Source organism: Mus caroli, chromosome 2 (assembly GCF_900094665.2).
Source record: "Mus caroli chromosome 2, CAROLI_EIJ_v1.1, whole genome shotgun sequence".
In the NCBI taxonomy this organism is placed as follows: domain Eukaryota; kingdom Metazoa; phylum Chordata; class Mammalia; order Rodentia; family Muridae; genus Mus; species Mus caroli.
This window is the reverse complement of record NC_034571.1, coordinates 18,831,631-18,854,694: the sequence shown is the minus strand read 5'-3', so window position 1 is coordinate 18,854,694 and position 23,064 is coordinate 18,831,631. Positions and strand designations below refer to the sequence as shown.

The 23,064-nt window shown below is 38.9% G+C and overlaps 1 protein-coding gene across 1 annotated transcript in view; it reads right to left on the bottom strand.

Moving 5' to 3' along the window:
- Positions 1–23,064, bottom strand: part of Apbb1ip (amyloid beta precursor protein binding family B member 1 interacting protein) — a 98,415-nt gene that overhangs the window by 11,660 nt on the left and 63,691 nt on the right. Inside the window, exons 7-10 of the mRNA XM_021155983.2 lie at positions 22,218–22,339; positions 12,922–13,008; positions 9,309–9,452; positions 4,226–4,336 (exon numbers count right to left, since the gene is read on the bottom strand). Coding sequence (XP_021011642.1) covers positions 4,226–4,336; positions 9,309–9,452; positions 12,922–13,008; positions 22,218–22,339 — 464 coding nt within the window. The remainder of the gene's footprint in view (positions 1–4,225; positions 4,337–9,308; positions 9,453–12,921; positions 13,009–22,217; positions 22,340–23,064) is intronic.

The window sequence follows — 23,064 nt, the reverse complement described above, 5'->3', positions numbered from 1 at the left end:
CACTTTGTAGACCAGGCTGGCCTCGAACTCAGAAATCCGCCTGCCTCTGCCTCCCGAGTGCTGGGATTAAAGGCGTGCGCCACCAAAGAAATTACTTGCAAAAGGGCTTAAAGAAAACACAAAATCAATGCCAACCAGCTGGAATCTTCCTCGTGATCCTTGTCTCTGATCTTGAATAACAGAAGCTCTGAGTGTGTAAGGTCAAGGCCATGGCAGAACATTCTTGCTAAAGGGGATCCTAATGTCCTCTAAACTCACAAAATGAGGAAAGAGGGCATCAGACAAAGTTAAACAACTTGACTTGGGGTAAAGGTAACATCAGGATAAAAACTAGAATAAAATCCTCTTTTGTTCAAGCCCTGGGAGTTGACAATATAACCCCCAGGCATGTAAAAAGATGGCACGCAGAGACAAATGCCAACAAAAGTGTGGTTATTCTATGATTTCATAATAAAAGTTTGAAAAAGACTGAAAAATCATATTGAACAAGTGTTAGAATGTTTGGAGAATGTCAATAAATTCCATGGAAGGTTTGAACAGAGGCAGAATCTAAGGTGGAAAGGAGCTGTGGGTAAAGCCCCTTTGCTGAGGCAGGACTGTTTCTAGGTTCTGGTGTTACTGATATTTTAAAACAGCAATGATGCTGAGGTTGACCTAGATGATGAACTTAAAGGATGACCAGACAAAGGAAGGAGTAAGGGAGACGCTGATATAAAATCAGGACTGCTGCTTCAAGGATTGGATGAGAAGGGGAAGATGAAGGGATCTGAGGCTGATCTCTCTGTTCATAGCTTGGTAAAGCACGTGGCTATTACAGATCTGTGTCCGCTGAAAAGTAAATGTCACCTCACTGTGTATGAAGCAAGTTTGTAGATATCAGGTTAAGATGAAGCTATATTGAACTGGTAGATGTTCTAAATCCTATGACTCTCCTTCCTTACAAGAAGATGATAAGAAATAGATGCAGGCACACACAGTGACAATGATGACCATGCACTGATGTACAAGGGGACTAGTATCATGTAGCTTCAAGACAAGGAATGCAAGGGCTGTTGGAAACTTCCAGAATCCTGGGAAAAGGCATAGAACAGATGGCTCCAGACTTTTCAGGAAGTAACTCAGCTCTTTTCTTTGTTCCTTTTTAAGACATGATCTCAAGCTACCCAGGAGGGCCTTGACTGGGACTCCTTAGTGTTGGAAGTCACTATGCTGGGCTCTAGTCCTGAGTGTGTATGTATGTGTGTGTAGGTCAGAGGACAGCTTCTGGGAGTCAGTTCCCTCCTGCCACTATGGTTTCAGACACTGAACTCAAGCTTGCATGGCAAGCTCTCTTCCCCCAGTTCTGATTTTAAAATGCAAGAGCACTAAATTTCGATTATCTTTAAGCCAATTAGTAGTGTGTTAGGGAAGAAGTGAGTGGAAGACTAATGTGGAGATGATGAGATCATTAATTTGGGGATAGGTTGCTGAGGATGGAGAGGAGGTGGGGTCACTGTCTAGAAGGTGGTGGCTGAGGTGTCCTTAGATTTGCAGTCACTGCTGCTGTCCAAAGGTGAGCCCATTACTGCAGACTGGGGATATTTTGCATACCTAGTAGCTGGAACTGTGACTAGGATATGAATTCTCACAGAGAGCAGCAATATGGTGAGAATCACACTCAAGTATATCCAAGGCTTTTCTTTGTTCCCAGCTGCAAACCTAATGTTTTCTATGGATCACAGCAGAAATACAATTTATATTAAAAGACAGTTTTTAACTGATTTGTGAAACTCTTGTGGCTGATGTTTTGGTCTTATCAGATTGTAATCCCTTCTCAAGATACCTTTGGAGCTATGCTATACTCTGGTTTACTGAAAAAAAAGATAGAAAACATTTCTTATCAATGCTTAAGGTATAACATGAAGGCCACTCAAATGGAAGTGGTTCTTCCTTGAAAAGCCCACAGCAATTCTCTTTCTATCAGCCTGTGTGCTCAAATAAACTCCCACTCTACTTCAAACAGGCTCATCCTAAAATCCTTTCTGCACAGAGTCAGGGATTCAGCTTCATTGGAGTCAGAGTCTATGAGAATAAGGGACACTCCCAGGTTGTTGGTAACCATTCTGGCCTGTACCATCGCTGACAATCTGAAATCCGATTGAAAAGTATCTGGAAGAACAACAGCACCTTGAGCTGCAGTGCTGAGCTCCCATCCAGACTTGGCCACTTACAGCTCAAGTTCTATATCCATGAACAGAATGCTTTATAATTGTTTGCTGTTATTATTCTCACTGCCCTCTCATCATAAGCAATGGACATGGATGCACAAAATCCAGGAGACAGGGTGCTGTCTTTGGCAATCCTCCTTCTGCCCTCACCAGGGAGGGATCTCAAGACCTTTACCATTACAGTTCTTGTTCTAGAGTGTTTTCCTTCAGTTACAATTCTCTTATCACTTCATTTATATCTTTTGCCAAATGTCAGCACCTCCTGCCCCTATCTGAGGGGAGCCTGACCCAGCTCTGGTCAGCTCTAACCCGCTCCTCTCTGTTTGGAATCACATCTGTATTTGTTACCTGACATCTCAGCACATGCTTTTCTTCACTGCCAGTTCCTCACACCGACCTTAAACTCCAAAATAGGGCTCATTGTACATTTGGTTTACTCCTGTTTTCTCTACACCTGGAAAGTTCTCAGAACACAGCTGCCACTCCATAAGTAATGAATGAGTGAATGAGTTTAGCACTCTGCCTTGCTTCAGTCCCTTTACAGCCATGGTTCTGAGCTTCACCTTATGAGCACAGGATTTCTCAACAATATCAATGTCAATACTGGGGGCCAGGTCATCTGGTTGTGGGCTTGTTTCGTGCATTAGTAATATCTAATGGCTCTGGCTTCTATTAGATGCCAGGAAGTAGTGCCTGGTCCTGCCCCAAGTTATGAATATCAGAATGTCTCTAGGTATATCCAAATGTCTCCCAGGAATTAAAAGGCCCTGGATGAGAACCTCCAGGAAGTGTCATGCAGACTAGGCTGGTATGGTGTTCATTATTGTAAAAATTATTGATAAATTACTAAAAGTGGGTACACAGCAATGGAAAGACCGGCATAATACTGAGCCCTTAATGAAGCCACGAATTCCAGGCAATTATTTGATTACAATAAGCAATGCTAATTGTGGATGAAGACAAATTATTGAATATTTGACTTGGCTGAATTATTAAGATGAAGAACAGCACTTGGGAGGCAGAGGCAGGTGGATTTCTGAGTTCGAGGCCAGCCTGCTCTACAGAGTGAGTTCCAGGACAGCCAGAGCTATACAGAGAAACCCTGTCTTGAAAAAAACCAAAAAAACCAAAACCAAAACAAAACAAAAAAAGACTAAGAACAAATGCAAACAAACTTACCTTAGTCTTAAGTCCAGAGCTCTGTAGGTCAAAAGACACTCAAGCATAACTATAAAAATAACCCACTTGCTGACCGGAGTGGTCTGAGAGTCTAACTTTAAGATGTAAGCTGCCTCAAATCTCTGATAACACACATTTCCTCTGGACAGCATGCACCTTTAAAAGTCTCATAACCTAAACTTGTCATGGTGGCCCCTGCTTGTAGACCCAGCACTTGGAAGGTGAAAGCCATGGGTTAAGGGATCCAGGAGAGTCTCAGCTACACAGCCAGCTTGAGGCTAGCATGAGATACACAAGACTTAAAAAAAAAAAGGTTTACAACCTGGGTAATTTTTTAAAAGGCTTCTCTATTGTTTTTCTAGAAAACATTGGCAAGATCATAATTTCAAAAACATTCATACAGTGGAATAAAAATATGATAAGGATTGAAAACTGGTCTGTTTTATTAATGGAATCTTAAATTAATTTACTCAAAATATAAAACTTATATTTCTAGAGTTGATAAATTTAAATAGATTTAAATAAATTTATTTAAGTACATTAAATAAATTTAGATTTAAATTTTTAGGATCAGATGAAAGCTTTTGAGGACATAAGTTGATAGATATCACAGTACTTTGTTATTTTGGTTTAAAACTATACATTTTATAATGTCATACTTAAAATTTATGAAATAACATTTAACATTGGTTCAGGCAGAGGCAGGTGGATTTCGGAGTTCGAGGCTAGCCTGGTCTACAAAGTGAGTTCCAGGATAGCCAGGGCTATACAGAGAAACCCTGTCTCAAAAACCAGAATTGAAATGACTTAGGAGTCTAAATCAGTATGTCATAACGTACCTTTAAAACAAAGCAGTGGTCAGTGGGTGCTTTGTATTTCATTTTACACTGAATCCCATAGTAAATGTTTACATTTTCAAACTGTATAAAGCATGCCAGATCGCGGGATGTCTAAAAGACAGGGGGAAAAAAAAATTTCTCTGAGATGGCAGTTGCTAATTCCTCCAGTTTCTCTTTGATGCTGCAATAAAGGTTCTTTTAGTAAGTAAAATATTGAAATATTAGATAATTTATATAAACATCTTCTGAACACAGTTTTCTCTAAGTCAAGCCCACATAAAAGATGACAATCAGTGCTGGTCCTGCAATGGAATGAAAGATGATGTGGTTGGTTGTCCCAGCATCTGTTGTGGAATCATGGTTGGTTGTCCCAGCATCTGGGGGTCAGAAACAAGTGATCATGCACGGTTGCTACTGATGCAATCATAACAGGCTAACCACTGTCGGAAACTTTACTGTGACTGACTTTTGCTATTTCAAGTCAGTAGCAAGTTTGTGATTGAGCATTAGAAAAATCAGGATGAGAGATAAATTTGATGCTCAGTAAATTAGCACCGGCTCCATGCTCTTTCATGCTTTCTCCTTTGGCTATTAGGGTTGCCATGGAAACAGAGACTTCTGTGAATAAAATGTGTTGTAAAATGGCAACCTGTAATCTACATACTTGGTTTCACTTTGACTACACATTTGTTCCACTATCCTTGTTGTCGTCTCTAGCATATTCTAGAACCCCTACTTAGTTACTGAATAAAGAATACAAGTTAGGAATATTACACTATATGGGACACCTTATTTCTTTATGTATGGCAGGGCATTTTTCTTTTTATATATATTTTTAACTTTTAATGTTTTAACTACAAAACAACATAATTAAAATTATACCCTATCTATTTTCTTTTATCAGCTCCTCCTTCCTCCTGTTCCTCCTGTTTACCCTTAGATGTACCACAGGTAAAATAGACTGATAGAGTCTTACATGTTTTAGAGGATACATTTTCTTTCATTCTGTTAATCTATTAATCATATCATATCTATCTATCTATCTATCCATCTATCATCATCAATTATTTATTTATAGGATGAGATAGACCCTCTTACTCATACATTACACACACACATACTTGTATATGTATATATATATAGTATATATATACACATATATAACTACACACATATTCGTGTATTTAATTGTTTTCTCAGTAGGGATGAAACCCAAGCCATTGTGCAGGCCAGGGTTGTTCTCTACTCCAAGATCAATATAAGGATTGTAAGAGCCAGAGGTGACACATGACTAAACAGTGTTTTCTGGACCCAGCAGGGAAATTATACATATGAATTTACAGAAGTTAGGACAGAGTGCACAAGACCAATGCACAAGCTCAGGCCAGACAAAATCCCAGCATGGGTTGGGGAAAATAGGCACAGAGCTGCTGAGGGAGGAGTCCTCAGTTTTCTTTAAGGGTACGACTCCTGGTAGGTCAGTCCTGCTCCAGCAGATTGCCAGACACTAAAAAGGATTTGGACAGCAGAAATTGGAATTAATGGGTTAAAACAAACAAACAAACAAACAAACAAAAAGACAGAAATTTGGGTGGGTAGAGAAGGGAGGTAGATATGAGTGGAGGGAAGAGAGGTGGATGTGATCAAATACATTGTACAAAATTCTCAAATAATACATTTAAGTCAAGAATGACACCACTCCAAACACTGTTTCCTGACTCCTTCCCAGTCCTTATGAGGACACAGTTACTGATTTCCCTAGGACACACAAGTGGAAACCTGGTACTTGATGTCTGCCCAGTATCCCACTGTCTAAGTAGAACTGTTTAAGTAGTGTACTGTAATTGCTTAGAGATTAATTCAGCTTTTGCCATTATAAAAACATTGTGTATGTGAGTAAATATTTCTGTGGATCAGTCACCAAAGGGGTAACTTCTGACCAAAAGGGTCTGCACTTGCTTCTCTTTCCATTGCACAGGACTTGTTAAATATTCTCAACTTGGCTGTACCATTTTACAGTCCATCTTTTCATTCCCAAGAATTTTTTTTTACCCTCTCCCTCCAACATTGTCAATATTACTGATTTTATTAATCTGTTACCATATTTACTGGTAAGATGGTACAGTTTTCACTAAGCTAATTTTTATATTTTTCCTGGCTATTCTCATTGAATAATCTTTGCCATGTGTCTGTGCACGTTATCTTTTTTTGTTGTTGTTGATTTGGTGAAGTCTTTACTCATGATGGATAGTCACACTTGGTAATATATGTTTCAAATGTCTGACTATGTAACTAGTCCTTAAAGTCTTGTTTGATATTATCATCCATAAGGAATTTAAAACAACCTCATGTCGTCAAAGCTGTCACCTTTCTCCTTTGTAGTTTTGGGTTTTATTCTTGATTAAGAAATATCTTTGTGCCCTAGAATTATGAAAATATCAACTCATATTTTTTTAATGTTTTTTGAGTAGTTTAAAAAAAAACATTCTAATTAAATGAGGATTTGATTTGGATCATGTGCTAAAGTAAAAAACTTTAAAACATGGGTATGCAATTATTTCAATACTATTTATTATCTTGAATTCTACATTGTTTCCCTACTGCTGTAGAATTCCGATTAAATTCCCCACATTAGTCGGCTCTTTGTTGATCTGTACATTTATAACTGCTTTATTTTCACTGAAATCTGAGAGATGCATTTTTAGATCACTGTTCCTCCCAGTTTTAGGGAGTCTGTTAGGAGACAGCTTTTCTTCTTGAGTAATTTTACAATCAGTCTCTGAATTTAAAGTGAAAAGAACGCAACTAGAATTTTCATAGATTCATAGAACCACTTTTTGGGTAAACATTGTCTATTTTATGTAATATACATCTTGAATGTTTGTGTTTATTCCATACATTTGTTTATTCTACATGTGTCACTCCTGCTCTGCACAGAATTTGAATTATGTTTGATTTTCATATTGCTCGTATAAAGCAAAATGATTTCTTACTTGGCCAGTTTGTTTGGTCAGTCATTTTCCAGGCAAGCATCCTCAGTTGTGGAGACAAGCACACCAGCTGTGAACCCTGTGGGTTTTTGTGTCTTTTCCCAATGACTGTACTTCTGACTCCGCCCCCCCTCCACCCTAATGTTTGTGGCAACAGTTGCTCAACCTTAAGATGAGAACATACTGTTTGCTCCAGGCTTACTTATATGTTTTGTATCCAACTTCTTAGGACATCTCTGTTGTCAAATAAATCCTTTGCTTGATAATGTTGCCTGCCCAGCTTTGGACTGGAGTAAATGTAGCAGAAGTAGGAAGTACTAGGTCTAAGATTCACACCAGAGCAAAAAGACAAAGCTGGGCAACATGTGCCTTGCATTAAGAATTACCTACAGTGGCCTACAATGACACAGAGATGGGGGTGGGGTGGGGTGGGGTCGGGTCGGGTCACCTGACTGGTGACTTCCTTGTTTGGGAATGTGGGATAAGACTTACTAGAGGAAATCTGCAATCTACAAGCATTTCACTTGGTGAAGCCCTGTTCTGTGTATTCTAGACAGAGGTAAACATCTCATGAGGATGAGACACAAAAAATACCTCAGCTTTTATAGGTGAACAAAATCAGACTGTCCCAACTCTGCAGGAAAGGCCTCAGTAGGGTTAAAATTAGATTTAGAACAATTTACTATACGTTTGTAGATTCAAGTTCATGATCACAACTTGCCAAGCAAAACTTCAATGACATCTAAAATACTCTGATAAATTAAAAGCATATGAATTAAGTATGCCTCTCAAAAAAATCACTGTTCAGAATATAAGATTTAAATCTAATGAAAATCTTAAAACTTCTAACTCGACTGAGATTGTAGATAAAGCAAGTTTGATCATAATGATTATAGAACAAAGGGATTAATATGAGGAAAAAAGTTTTCAGAATAGAGTAGGTCAGGCTTGGTAGGAGGCACCTTCATCTGCTGAGCCATCTTGATAGCCCATGACTTTAATACATGGAATTTAAAAGAAAAAACAAAACAAACAAACAAAAAAACCCATAGAATTTACTTTCATATTCAAGAGAAAGCTATAGAAAACTCAAATTACTTCAATGATTTTGTATTGTAGTATATAGATTTGTGTAGATTTTGTTGTAGCACAGGTCCCATGGTACCAAGACCATGATAGCTAAAGCTAAGCTTACTGCTCCCTGATGTATTTCTGTGTCTCACCCTCATGAGATATTTCCTCACACATGATAGTTACAGCTAAGTTTACCACCCCGTGATGTATTTCTGTGTCTTGTCCTTATGAGACGCTTCCTCACACAGGTGCCATTCTGATTCTTCATTTTGTTATGTTGGTTTATAATTGTGGTAGACTGACCTCTAAGAGCCATATGCTAAGGCTGTCGCACTCCTGGGAGGTGGTAGACCCATTAGGAGGTGGAACTGCTGGGGTATTCCCAGAAGGGATTGTGGGACTCTGGCTTCTCTCTTTTGCTTCTGGCCCCAAGGTAATGCCTTCCTCTACCATGTTTCCTCCTATGAAACAGTAGGCTGATCTCCAAAATTGAGCCAAAATAAATTTGTTCTAAAAATATTAATTTTTGAGATTTATAGTTACCTCATTTCCCCATTCCCTGTCCTCTCTCCAAGTCCTCCTATATACCCATCCTTTCTCTCCCTCTTTTTCTTTAATGGCAACTACAAACATATTTCTAAATACAATATTATAGGTTTACAGGGTTGACCATTTGCTTTGGATAACCAATTGGTGTGCTCTTCCCTGGGGAAGACTATTTCTCTATCAGCATTACTAGTTGGCTGTAGTTCTCTGTGTAGGGGTGAAGCCTCCGTCCACATTGGCCTGTCCATTGTTGCCCTTGCTCAGCTCATGTTCAGGCAGTTGTGTTGGTGAGACTGCATGGATGGTATTGCTAGGAGACACAATCTCACAGCAAACTCCCTCTGGATCTTACAACATTTCTACTCCACCTTCTGCAATAACCTGAGAGTTAGCTGTGGGACAAACCTGTTTTTTTTTTTTTTTAAAGTTGATTGTCTCAGATATGTTATTATAGGGAAAACTGACACACAGACCTTTGTCTTTCCTTTGGGAACATAATAAATTCCAGAAGCTCTCAGAAGGAAGTAGCGCCGTTTCCAGGATTTCTTTCCATCTTCTTTCAAATAAAGAGCTCCTTCAAGTTCTGGTACAATGATGGATGTTCCACAGAAACTTTCCTGAAAGCAGAATCCACAGGCATGACACACACATTCTGTTCACATTTAAAAAATAGTTCCAGTTCTGTTGGAAAGATTGAACACGTGCTTTGTATGTTGTCTGTCAATGGGGAGGAGAGGACTGAGTAGCCAAGGTATAGGATCCTGGGTTCTATGTCAGACTTCTTGCAACTGAGCTACACACCTGTGCACCACTAAATCTCCCAGTTTCTGTTTTTGTAAAAATGGAGTAATAGTTTGATTTTACAGTATAATTTTATTGTGAAATAGTCAGACATGGGTGGCTTCTGCTCATAATTTCAGCACTTGAGGAGGCTGAAGCAGGAGAATTGCCACAAGTATGAGGCCAGCTTAGGTTAGTAAGTTCCAGGCAAGAGTGGTATATAGAATGAAACCCTAAAAACCAAAACCAAAACCAAAACCAAAACCAAAACCAAAACCAAAACCAAAACCAAAACCAATGACAACTGCCCAAAAGCAAAACAAAAAAGAGAATTAATATTTTATCACCATTAAGTAGTAATATTATTATATAATTCTACATATAAAATAGGTTAATATTTTAAGTTTTCAAACACAAGAAATGCCATGATTAATATTATAACAAGCAAGGAAAAGAACATTTTCTGAGTGTGTAGATGTTCAAATTTTGCATAGAAATGTATAATTCTCAATAATTTAAAAAAAGCAATGGGATAGATTTCATATTATTTTTTATTTTTTTGCTTGGATGCTCAAAGTTATTATTTTCTTTTAGTATTATTATTATCAGCATAGTTTCATAAATGCAAAATAATTTAATTTTGCATCCTCCAAAGTAAACCTCTGTGCAGGAGAGCTGGAGAACAGGGTTGTTCACATTTCTCCCAGTGACCTTCTGCTTCAGGTAGCAGTTGGCTTGCCAACCATATATTAAAGATTTGGATTTTTGGCCCGAAGATGACAGCAGAACAATGCACATAATAGGTTTTGTGTTTTCATTCACATTCAGCTGTGCATACTTTCGAAATCAAATCCCAAGTGCTATTCATACAACTGTATCAATCCACACACAAGCAGGTGTTCTCCTGTAGACAACTAATTTCTAATCATCAGCTAAAGCAAATGAATGTGGCAGGAAAATATTTATTTTCCATGACAGTCAGTCTCTGTTATCACTAGACATGTCAGAATTCTTCCTATCCTTGCTTTTGGGGACATTGGTGTTTCATTTTCATCAATTCACACTAGGGCAGTGGTTCTCAACCTTCCTAATGTGTGACACTTTAATACAGCTCCTCATGTCAGGGTGACACCTGACATAAAATTATTTTTGTTGCTACTTCATAACTATAATTTTGCTACTGTTGCAAATATTAATGTAAATAACTGATATGCAGGATGCATTTTCATCATTACAAACTGAACATAATTAAAGCATAGTGATTAATCACAAAACAACATGTGATTATACATTATACATTGTGAAATATATAACAATTGCTTTAATAGTACAAAAGATGAAAGATTGCATAGTTTGGTCAAAATAGTTCATTAAAGTTTCCTCTGCTTTACCTGGTTCTTGTATGTGGGCAGATCTACCTAGAGAAAACATTTCTGAAGGTCTTAGGTGGCCCTTGTGGAAGAGTTGTTCAATTCTTAGGTTGAGAACTGCTGTTCTAGAGTCTAATGGCTGGAGCAGAAAGGATGTCTCATTTTCATTGTTGGGCCTCCACTGACATGCCCATTATATTACAGTTCAGAACCAGACCAGGAAGAGCATGTTTAGGACCCTGGAGGATGGCAGCAAGGTACTAGAACCTGCTTCAGTTTTGGTCTAGGGATTCTAGAACATGGCAGGGAATGGAAACACAGGAGGCAGTGAGCCCACTGTGGGACAGAATATGGCGCTGTTTAGAGTCAGTAAATTGGTTCCATAGGTGCTAAGTTCTTTACCAGATCTGAACTTCTGAGAGAAAAGTCTATTAATTCAAGACTGATCAACACTATGTTGGGAGTGAATAAAGGCAACTTGCCTGGGGCTCGAGGATGCCCATATATGATCTGAGATCTTCTAGAGTGCTGTGGTCTTTAGCACAGTTGCCTTAATAGCTTCCAAAAATAGAAACTTGTTGAGTATGCCCCAATGGCGACCAACAAAGGTGCTGGGCATTCATCTCCTCTCTGAATCTCTATGGTGATCCCGTATGATTTGCTACTGAGGCTCACAGAGGTGTGTTCTAGCCATTAGCACATGAGCAACTCACAGAGTCACATCCTCAGACATGTCTAATTCTAGACTTCTATCTGGGCTGCTAGAAGAGCTTCACCAAAGACAAAGATTTGGAAATCCTTACATCTGATTCTATAGAGCCCTTCTGAGATAAGACATAGATGTCACAGTGAGTGTCATGAAGTTGAATATACATGTCATTGTGTGTCATTAAGTGGAGCATATATGTTATTGCAAGTGTCATGAAATGTAACATACATGTCACTGTGAGTGTCATGAAATGTAACATACATGTCACTGTGAGTGTCATGAAGTGGAACATACCTGTCACAGTGAGTGTTGTGAAGTAGAACATACATGTCATATTGAGCATCATGAAGTGGAACATACATGTCACAGTGTCACGAAATAGACTATACATGTCACAGTGAGGGTCATGAAGTAGAGCATACATGTCATGTGATCTTCATGAATGAAACATATATGTCACATCAAGTATCATGAAATAGAACATACATCTTTTTTCCAGTTTTTAAAATTATTTTATTTACATTTCAAATGTTATCTCCTTTCCTAGTTTCCCCTTCAAAAGCCCCCTATCCCTTACCCCTTACCCCTGGTCCCAAACCCACCCACTCCCAATCCTGGCCTTGGCATTCCCCTATACTGGGGCATAGAACCTTCACAGGACCAAGGCCTTTCCTCCCATTGATGACCGACTAGGCCATCCTCTGCTACATATGCAGCTAGAGCCATGAGTCCCACCATGTGTTTTCTTTGGTTGGTGGTTTAGTCCCAGGCATCTCTAGAGATAATGGTTAGTTCATATTGTTGTAGAACATACATCTTATAGTGAGCTTCATGAAGTGGAGCATACATGTCACAGTCATGAAATAGAATATACATGTCAGAATGAGTCATAAGTGGGACATTCATGTAATATCGAGTTTCATGAAGTGGAACACACATGATACAGAGAGTTTCATGAAGATTCATGTCTTTTTAGTGAAAGACTTATTTATTCAATTTCTTAAAAGCAAACTATTTTGTCTAAAGTCATACTTTAGTGTAACTGACAAAATAAGCCACTGTATTGTCTAAATTGGTATCATTTGATAACAACTAGCATTTAAAACTGCAAGTTAAAATTTTATAGTGCATTTCAGAAGTTTCCATTATTGTGTGATCAAATAATTTAATAGGTCTAGCAAATGTCTTTTGTGGATTTTTTTTTTTATTGTGCAAAGTGAAGCTTACCTCAAGTAAGTATTCTTTGTTTTTAGCGTTCATTTTCTCATTGGTTTCCTTGTTTTCTTTTTTCCCCTTATTATCCAAGTAGAAATTCTAGATAAAACATTAAGAAATCAGATCAGCAAGTATTCATTACTACACTGGATACTGCAGGGAACTCGAGATCTTGTTGGAGAGAGATGTTCCCATGTAAAAACACAAAAGAACTGTTGTATTTCTGTTAAAGAAGCAACAGGACTGACTAGTGAACCACCCAGGCTCTAGCAGAATCTTCATTCCTGCCCAGAAGGCAGAACAGAAAATATGTGTAACATCATTTAATGGTTAAATTCTATAGAACCTCAGTGTCGAACACTGATGCTAGGGGCTTACATGGGAGGAAAGTCAAGAGTGTACCTCTAAGGTCAGGAATACCACCTTCTGTTGGCCACAGCATTCCACTGCCTAGCCTAGTGGAACGAGAACAGTCTGGCTGTTGGTATTCTGAAGGATATACACACATATCCAAAATTTAAAGGGTAACATTCATATATGACAGAAAACATAAAGTGTTTGTCTAGATAGACCATACCACACTATGGAAATACTTGCTCATTCACATTCATATTCATAATAGTCAATAATTAGAAAGGGCCTAGAAGTGCATCATCTGATGAAAGGATAATAATACGTGGTACATTTGCACAATGAACTATTATTCAGCTTTTAAAAGTATAATTTTCAGGAAAATTAATGGAACTGGAAACAGTTATACTGAGTGAGGTAACCGAGACCCAGAAAGACAAACACTTTATGTTTTCTGTCATATATGAATGTTAACCTTTGAATTTTGGATACGTGTTAAGAACACCAACAGAGGTTAGGGAACTAGTAAGGTACCATGGGGTAGTGGGACTCTTTCAAGGAAGAGGAAATATAAACGGTGTTTTAGAAAAGTGGAAGAGAGGGGATTAAATGAAGTGGAGGATGTGAGGACAGGCTAGAGGAAGGATATAAGGGGGAGGGATAACTAACATTAAAGTCCTTTTGAAAAAACATGGACACCTACTATTGTAGAAGCTTACTAAAATATATACATATATATAAAAGGAGCTTAAATGGAATTACTCTATACTGGGGTGTGTGTGTGAAATGATACCCCTAACCAGACCAAATAAAATACCCAGTACCCAGAATTAGTTATATATTTTTGAGTCATTGGCCAAAGGCATCCCATAGACTCCCTAATATTATGGATGGTTGCCAACGTTATTTGTTACTCTCTAGGACCTAGTAGTAAAACTCTACAGCTGAAGACATCCTATATCTGAGTCATAGAATATGGAGAAATCTATCTCTACTAGAAGCTTCATCCTTACTGATTAGAATTCAGAGGGCTAGACACACCACTGGAAGATGCTAGATATACCACTGAAAGAGAAAAGTGAACACCAATCCAGCCCAACCACGAACACTGTGGACTACAGTAATTATCTGACTGACAAGATATGTTCACTGATCCAATAGTGGCAGAAATGTTTTGGGAGCAACCAATCACTTTTGCTGGACTTAAGGCCTGCTTCACATGATGAAACCCATACCTGATACTGCCAATAAGGCCAAGAACTTGAGGTTAGACATGTATTAGGCCCTATAGGAAAAGCTACTACTATTATTTTGCTGAAAGGGCATGGCAATAAAATGATTCCTAATGACATATCGCTATACCCAGAGATTAATGTAGCATTCAGACCTCATCAGAGAATCTTCTTACAGTAAATGATAATTAACACAGAGATGCACAACTGGTCAATGTGAGAATAACAAACTTTGGAATGTTCAGCTCTAAAAGGGATGTCTATATTATGTTTCTCCCCCTTTAAAGATTCAAGGATCTATGTGGAAGAGAGGACAGAAAGATTTCAAGAGCCAGAGGTGGTGGATAACTTCAAGGAAACAGTGTTTTTCAGACACAACAGAACAGATGTAAATATGAGCTCACAGACATGGTGTCATCACCATACATAAGACATGCACAAGCTCAAACCAGACAAAGTCTCATCATGGAAGAGGGGAGGTTAGCATGAAATCCGACTCCTGCCTAAGAGCTATTAGCATTTGATTGCTGTTGAGAGAGTTTCTACAATGTCTTAATTTGTTTTCTATTGCTCTGATGACAGACAAAGTCAATTTTCTTCAGTAGAGTGACACCTGGTATATCAACCACATTCCAAGAATAGTCAGGCAACACAATTGGACTTCACTTTTTTTATTTTTCTCGTAAGAAAGAGAAAGCAGTGGGTGGTAAGGAAAGAGAGGACATGAAGTTCAATGGGTAGGGAGCTGAGTGAGGTAAGACCCGGGAGTTGTGAAGAGGGTAAATATTATTAAAGAACATTGTACAAATTTATCAAAAACCAAAAACATTTTAAGAGGCTCCTAAGGAGAAATAGATACTGCAAGCAAAAACATCTCATGGCTTTTATGCATACTGTTGGGGGTCAAACCAATCTAAGGCTTCCTCAGAGGCCTGATGAAAGGATATGGGCACCTAGATCTGCATTCCATTCAGGGGCAGACTTGGCAAGGTCCAGTCAAGGGGCAAAGGTTCCTGGCAAACAGGCTTTTCCCCAGGAGTGACTAAAGTTACCAGTTTCAAGGCCACTGTGAGGTTGATCTGTGATGTGCTCGACCCCCAGTACATCTACTGTTCCTTTTGTGCTATACTCATTGCTTCATTAGTCTTTGTCCCATCATATAACTTCCCACAGACTCTGTCCTATTTTCCCCCTTACAAATTGTAGATAAGTTGCTGTACTTCTTAATAAGCTTGCTTGGCATGAAATGTAGCTTGTGCAAGACCTCCTGACCCCAAACTTTCCTATCTTTCTTTATCTTCTGATTCCCTGGATCCTCCAATCCCTAATCTATCACTGAAGAAGTGCTTGCTGGCTGAGGTCATACACCAGGAATCAAATCATGAATGACTAACAGAACATTTTTGTTGGACATTTAAGTAAAACTGGCTTGTAGTGAAGTCAATATAATCTTTTTCAAAAATAGTAATTCCAGTTCACTGAATGCTATCTTGGCTTTCCATTTTAAAAGACATTATTAGGTTTGACTATTAAACTCCAACATTTCACAAAGTTAAGAAACGTCACCTCAGGACCTATCGGAGATTAGTAGGTCTTCTGTTTGGTTTGAACACTGATAAAAAGTATTGTCATTGTCAGAACAGAGCAAGATTTCTCTCAGATACCTAGAAGTGGCCAACTACTTAAACAATATTCAAAGAATACACCTATAGAGCTGTGGTTATTCTCATGCTTTTGATATACCATTTTCTTGACTCCAACCTTGATATAACCTGCCATGTAGGGGATGCTTAGTGGAGCATTACAAATAATTTTTGGTTTAGACTGAATCTAAAAATCATAAGATATGTGAATCCAGATTTGTTATAATTTGGTCTTTAACATGTCACTGGGTATTACTTGCTAAGTCCCTTCATTGCAGGACAGGGATTTTAATAGCACCTACTTTCATGGAACTGCCTGTTGATGTTGCTAATGATAAACACTAGTATCTCATAACAGATGCAATAGCTTTATAAAGCTAAGGACAATTAACAGTGGGGAAGTCTGAGCCACTCTGAGGTAAGCCACATCTGAGGTTTTGGTATACCTGGGAAGCCTCTTCAAGGCTACACCCACATCGATTTCTACATCGTTCACCTCTATTTCTAAATTTGATCTGCTAGATAATGAATAGCTTCGTTCACAATTGCTTTCCCTCCCCTTAAAAGAGTAGACACCCTGCACATCTACAAAAACTTTTCTTCTCTGGGTTTGTCAAGCTCAAAGGCCCAAACAAAGCAATCACTTGAAACACTGCATGAAAAAGTGGAAGACCAGTCACAAGTCCCCTTGAAAGTCAGGTGATTTCTAATGCCTTGCTTCCCTCACAATGGAACACACCTAATTATCTGGTCAGCCAGTGGATAAAAAGAACCATCACTAACTCTTGGTGACTTTTAGCTGACAATCTGGAAGGAGGTCAAACATCTGAACTCTATTCCCATCCATTTATTAACTGGAATGTGTTTTCTCAATGCTTTTCATCTGTAAGAAGTAGTTAACACCTGTCCGGTTAAATCAGTTTGACACAAGATAGGGTTATTTAGGAAGAGGATCCTCAATTGAGAAAGTGTCTCCATCAGATTGCCTATAAGCAAGTCTGTAGGGCATTTTCTGGATAACGACTGATGTGGGAGGGCTCAGCCCACTGTGGGCATTGCCACCACTTGGCAGGTGGTTCCCAGATGGTAGAAGAAAGCAAGCTGAGCAAACCATAAAGAGCAAGCCAGTAAGCACCGGTTCTCCAAGATCTCTGCTTCAGTGTCTGCCTCCAGGTTCTCAACTTGAGTTCCTGCACTGGTTTCCTTCAATGGTAGACTATGATCAGATACGTAAGCCAAATAAGTCCTTTCCTACCATTTCCCCCATTTTCAAATGGGGTGATCTGTTATCACTTCCCAGTATAGACAAACCATCTTTTTTAGAATTCTCCACATTCTCCAATTAAGCATCTTACAAATTTGTAGATCCTGGTTTCTCTCCACAAACTTAAAATTTCTTGTGGCTAATTTGACTGGAAACAAGTATTGCATTTTGGTTGAGATCAAGCCACTTCCCTTTCACATATCATTTTAACAGTAGACCCAATGGATTTCGTGTTGCAGTAGACAGGAAGAGCAGCAATGGCATCATTTCAAATTGAGGAGTGCAATGTAACCTTGGTCAGAGAACACACTGAAGTAACAAAGTTAGCACTAGATTCCAGATCCAGCTATGTGAAGTCACTATTCTGGCTGTCGGTGGGAGCCTTTGAGTTACACCAGTGTAAGCATGCCATGAGTGTGGTAAAACCCTTCCTGGCTGCTGTTCCTAGAATTAAGCTCAAAGCTTCCCTTTACATCTATTTTAAATCCTCTCCCCAGGCCTACCCCCAGATAAGCATTTGATAATAAATTTCATCAATATTGAAGATTTCAGTTTTGGGATTCTAATGATCCACTTTTATAGTTTTGTATAGTTTAATAATTTTTCAAAACTGATATTCTGGGACATATTTGCTGTTTTTTAAGAGTGTTTTATTTAATCCATATAGTGTGTGTGTGTGTGCAGTTGTGTGATATTCAGAGGAAAGAACAGTCAGTCCTCTCTTGCCCTCTTGTGGGAACCAGGAATCAAATCACATTGTCAGGCTGTGTATGCCCACTGTGTATCTTGCTAGCCTTCTCCTCTTCCCTCCCTCTTCTTCTCTCCCCTCCTCTCCTCTCTTCTTTTCTCTATTGCCCTCCTTTCCTCCCGTCCTCCCCTCTTATCCACTCTATTCCCTTTCCCTCCCCTCTTCTTCTTTTCTTTCTTATTTTTTTCATTACAATTTTAAGTATACATATGAAGTAATGGGCTTCATCATGACTGTTTCACTCATGTAAGTCACTATACTATGTTATTATTCGTCCTGTTCCCACTGCTCCACCCCACGGTCCCTGCCCTATACTTCTACTCTTAGTCTTGTCTTGTCTCTTTCCTCCCCACAAGTAATCTTTCCTTCTGTTTCCATGTCACCTGTATTATATGATTAAGCTTTATAGTTAAAAGTAGACTCAGAAAGAAAGTGAATGGAGTGCCAAGTTTTCATCTTTCTCTGCTTCCTGGCTATAGACAGTATTAAAAAAATAGCCCAAGGTTATAAAAATAGCTGCAATCTTAAGTTATTTCCTGTCTACCATGTCTTGGACCTGGGATTAATGCAGTGCATTTTCTGCTGAAAATAGAAAAACTAGAGGTTTAAAGCAACTTTATAACATGAGTATTTACTGTAAATGTGGAACATAACATACAACATTTGAAATTGATCAGTAAACAGTGATATTTGTTAACTGGGTTGGTTGGAATAGGTGACTTTATCTCTTGTAAAACTCTGTTTAAAATGTTTTTAAAGTACCCCATTCCTTCCTCATGGGATGCTTTCTGTGCTGTTCAATAAAGACAGAACAAATCCCTTTGATAGACGCAACAGAGACAAGTACACACAGACACCAGGGACAGACACATATACATACACAGGACAGATTCACAAGACAGCCTTAAGGTAAGCATGGCTCAGACCCATACAGCAAACAGACAGAAGATGGAAGATAGGGAGCATGAAGTAGAGACTTCAGATCTGGCTTCACCCTTGATTAAATGACACAGAAGGAAAGCACCTTGACTTCTTTTCTTAATGTGACACCAATGCCTTATTTGTGACTTAGAATCTATTATTAATTTTTTCAGACTAACCAGAAAAAGCATCACCAATAGCTGCTGAGAATCTGGAAAAGTAGGGATTTTCATACAATGATAAAGGGAGAGACAACCTAACGAACGTTCAGAAAATTCTTCATCAGGATTTGCCATAGCTAAATAGAAATATAATCTATGTCCTTGTAATTTCATTTACGGGTATATGTGCATGAGAATGTTTATTTACATTTGTTCAGCTGAAAACATGTATGGGATATTCCTATCATCATTACTACTTAACCCTCCAGCTAGAAACAAATCACATGCTGCTAGCAGTTCAGCGAATAAATATGTTTTTGTTTAGTTGTCTGATGGAATACCAATTGGCAGGGAGAAGGGGAAACATGCTATGGGTAGCTATGTGAATGAAAGTCAAGTGGGAATAAAATCTAAACATAAATGTGAACTGCAACGTGATACCATTTCACACAGAGTCCAAAGTAAGGGAAAATGGAGGCAGTAAAGATCTGAATACAGATTGCCACTATAGTGGGAAGCAAAGACTGGGGAAAGACACAAAGAGCCCATTTAGGCCTCTCGAAGGCATGAGTTGAAGGTAAGTATTCACTTTGTAAAGTTCGTAGACTGGACTTCTACAGTCTGACTGTATGATTGATACGTTAGTGCTTCACCACAGCAGGCTGAATGCCTCCTCCCTCCTCTTAACACTGCACAATCCCTGCACAGCGTTTTCACAGAGTCAATATAAAAGGTCTCTTTTGAAGGGGTTTTGCAAAATGGTGGCCCTGAGTACAGTGTACATGGTTGTTATCCAGGCATCACATCCTCAGTCTCCTTGTAGTTCAGTGTCACCATAGCTCATTTATGGCTAATGGGGTCAAAGAGAAAGAAACATTCCCCTGGCTCTTACCTCTTTTCCTACAGATTAGATGAGCTGTTAGGAAAAGGCTACCTTGGATGAGCTGTTAGAAAATGCCACCATGGACATGGAGATAGAAGCCAAATGTTGAGGATGGCAGAGACATCCTATTAAATCAATTTGCTTTTTCTGGGTCAGTATATAAAAAGGAGGATTGTGGTTTGTTCGACACATGGAATTAGAGGAATTCTTTGTTATGTCCCATGTACTAGTACAGGAATTAAAATAGAATAAGGACCATGATCTAATTAGTGGATTAATCCTCTGATAGATTCACATTCTGAATAGACTGTTGGGAAGGGGAGGAACTCTGTGTGTGTGTGTGTGTGTGTGTGTGTGTGTGTGTGTGTGCGCGCTAACTGGAGGAAGGAGGTCTCTAAGGCTATATCTTTGGGGATTTATCTTAGATTTTTTTTCTTGCTACTTCCCTAGTCTGCTTCCTGTCCATCATAACATGAAGGCTCCATCATATCTTCCTTACCACAATGGATGGAAGCCTCTGTGACTGTGAGCCAAATAAGCCCTTTCTCCTGTAAGTGTTTTTGGCCAGGTATTTGGCAACAATGATGAAAAAACTAACACAGAGGGAAAGAACCTTTTCCCGTAAGTAGCCTGTCCCAGACTTTCCTAATTCTGCTCCTATTGATTCAAGATTCAGACTCCTCTTCTGTAAAATAGAAAGATGTCTGGATGACCTTGGAGGTCTCTTTCATTAGTAACATTTTTAGAATTGAAAAAAAATGTAATTGGGACAGGAGGGACAGAAAGGGACCCTTTATATGAAGACATGTGGTACCTGCCATTGCAAAGTAGAGCTCAGCATGTACACACCGCTGAGCCAGCTTTTGGTATGGATGTTGCCTGGGAGGAATACAAGACTAAATAGCCTTGTGTGGTGAAAAACTCTGTTCCACAGGGCAATGTGGTAGCAGAGGAAGAGTGCAGAGAAGTCCAAAATGGTGAATTAGAGTCAGTATCCCCTGACTAGAGGGACAGGGATACACTTTGGAATGTTTAACTGCCTTTTTAGGGTTCCCTACAAAGAATACTAGATGGGGTGGAGAAGGCAGACCTTTTGCGGGTGTTGGCTGTCTGTTTTTCCAGACTGCTGCCTCTCTGAGTAACTCAGTGTAAACTAAAGGTTCAATCCTTGTCTCTGTCCACTGTGTTTGTGGTGACAGGCAGCACAGGCTGGTATTCTGGTTATGTGGTGTCTCTCACGTGATTCCAGTTGCTTGAGGCTGTTCCTAGAAAGGCTTAGATTTTTTGGTGGCATCCTGATATATGACTTGAGGGATACTCTTTCAAATACAACAACAGTGATTTTGTCTTTGTGTCAATTGCCTAAGGACATCACAATAAATTTTACATTCTCCAGGTGCTCCTGAAACAGTGTTGTTGGGACCCCGTAAAAGACATGATTCTTGGGGTGGTTTATGTAAACTCTCCATGCAGAGAGAAGGAATGGGCTGTAGCTGCATCAGCAGAGTGGGTGTCTCCAAGGAACAGAGTTCATACCATTCTGACTAAGTCTATCCATGTGTATTTTCTGACCTTCATAGTATCTTTTCCATAAAATATGACTCTGCCATAGAAAAGGTAAAGAGAAACTAAGTATTTTTCTTTCATAAACTCTGACCCAAACTATAAATAAATCTTTCTCTCCTCAACATTATTTTTAAAAATATGGTGGTTGGTTTTGGATCTCATATCTTCTTGTGCCTCTTACTTCAGTTATCACAGTATCAATAAGAAACAAATATGAACTAAAAATTGCAGTACTTTGCAATAGAAAAATTTAATAATCTATAGTATATCAAGGCACATTGGGTTAATGGCGCCTAATAAAAATTGAGACGCAAGAAGAGAATTAGACAACAACAAATAGATATGTTTTGAATTTTGAAAGAAAAAAAAAGAAAGAAAAAGGTTTTCTTTTAAAATCTTTTGAGGTATTTCTAAGTTTGTATTTTTTTTTTGAAAGCAACACACTTGTGAGATTTCCTGAGATTATGGTTTGGTCAGTACACAGGTGACAAAAACTTCTTCCTTCATTACATAGTTTAAGGAAATGCAGGCCATCTTACCTGAGGGTTTTTAAACACAGCATATCTTTCCTCTTTCTCCAAAAACAGTACTTTGTTCTCCGTGTCTCTTGTCCAGTCTGATAAGACTTCAACAACATTTTCATGGTCTTCAAAAACTCTCTCTGATGAAATAAAAGATATTTCAGGTGGGAGTCTATTACTGAGTTAAGCACAATGCTGCTTCACAAGGGTTCTAAAGACTGGCAGTCCTTACTTACCTGGGTTTGAATCTATTCAGCCAAAGGCATATGCTCTGAAAAAAAGGGTAGGTATCTGAAGTCGACAGAGGCAGGTACTATGTTAATGACTCATAAAAGGTTACTGGGGCCCTCCTCAGCACACCTCCAGGCCCCTATGTGCCTTGTCTCCAACCTATTATTTCCTTTCCTGAACTAGCAACATGTCTCTGTATGGTCTGCTGTAAAGAGGCAGGAGAACTGGGGGACTTCAGTGCCTGAGGTGTGAACTAACACCCATGCCTGTAACAGTAGTGCAGCATTCCTACTATTTTATATGTCACTGTCAGGTTTTAAGTTTATTTTACATAAAAACATGATAAATGGTGGAAATTTCAGTATTTTGGGCTGTAGTGAGTTATCCTGCTTTTTAACTGTTAGCGTTTGTTTTTCCTTTGAAAACATCCTTAGCAGAGGTAAATACTATGGGAAGACCAAAGAGGATGCAGACTGTGAAACTCCTAAGCTATGACTCTACAACTCTAAGGACAATAGGTGGACACCTGAACCAAGCTGGATAGTAAAGGAAGCTGCTCCTTCCCTGTTTCCCATTCAGAAATGGAGGAAACAGCAAGCCTTTGTTCTGTTCTCGCTTTGCTTTGTGTTAGTTT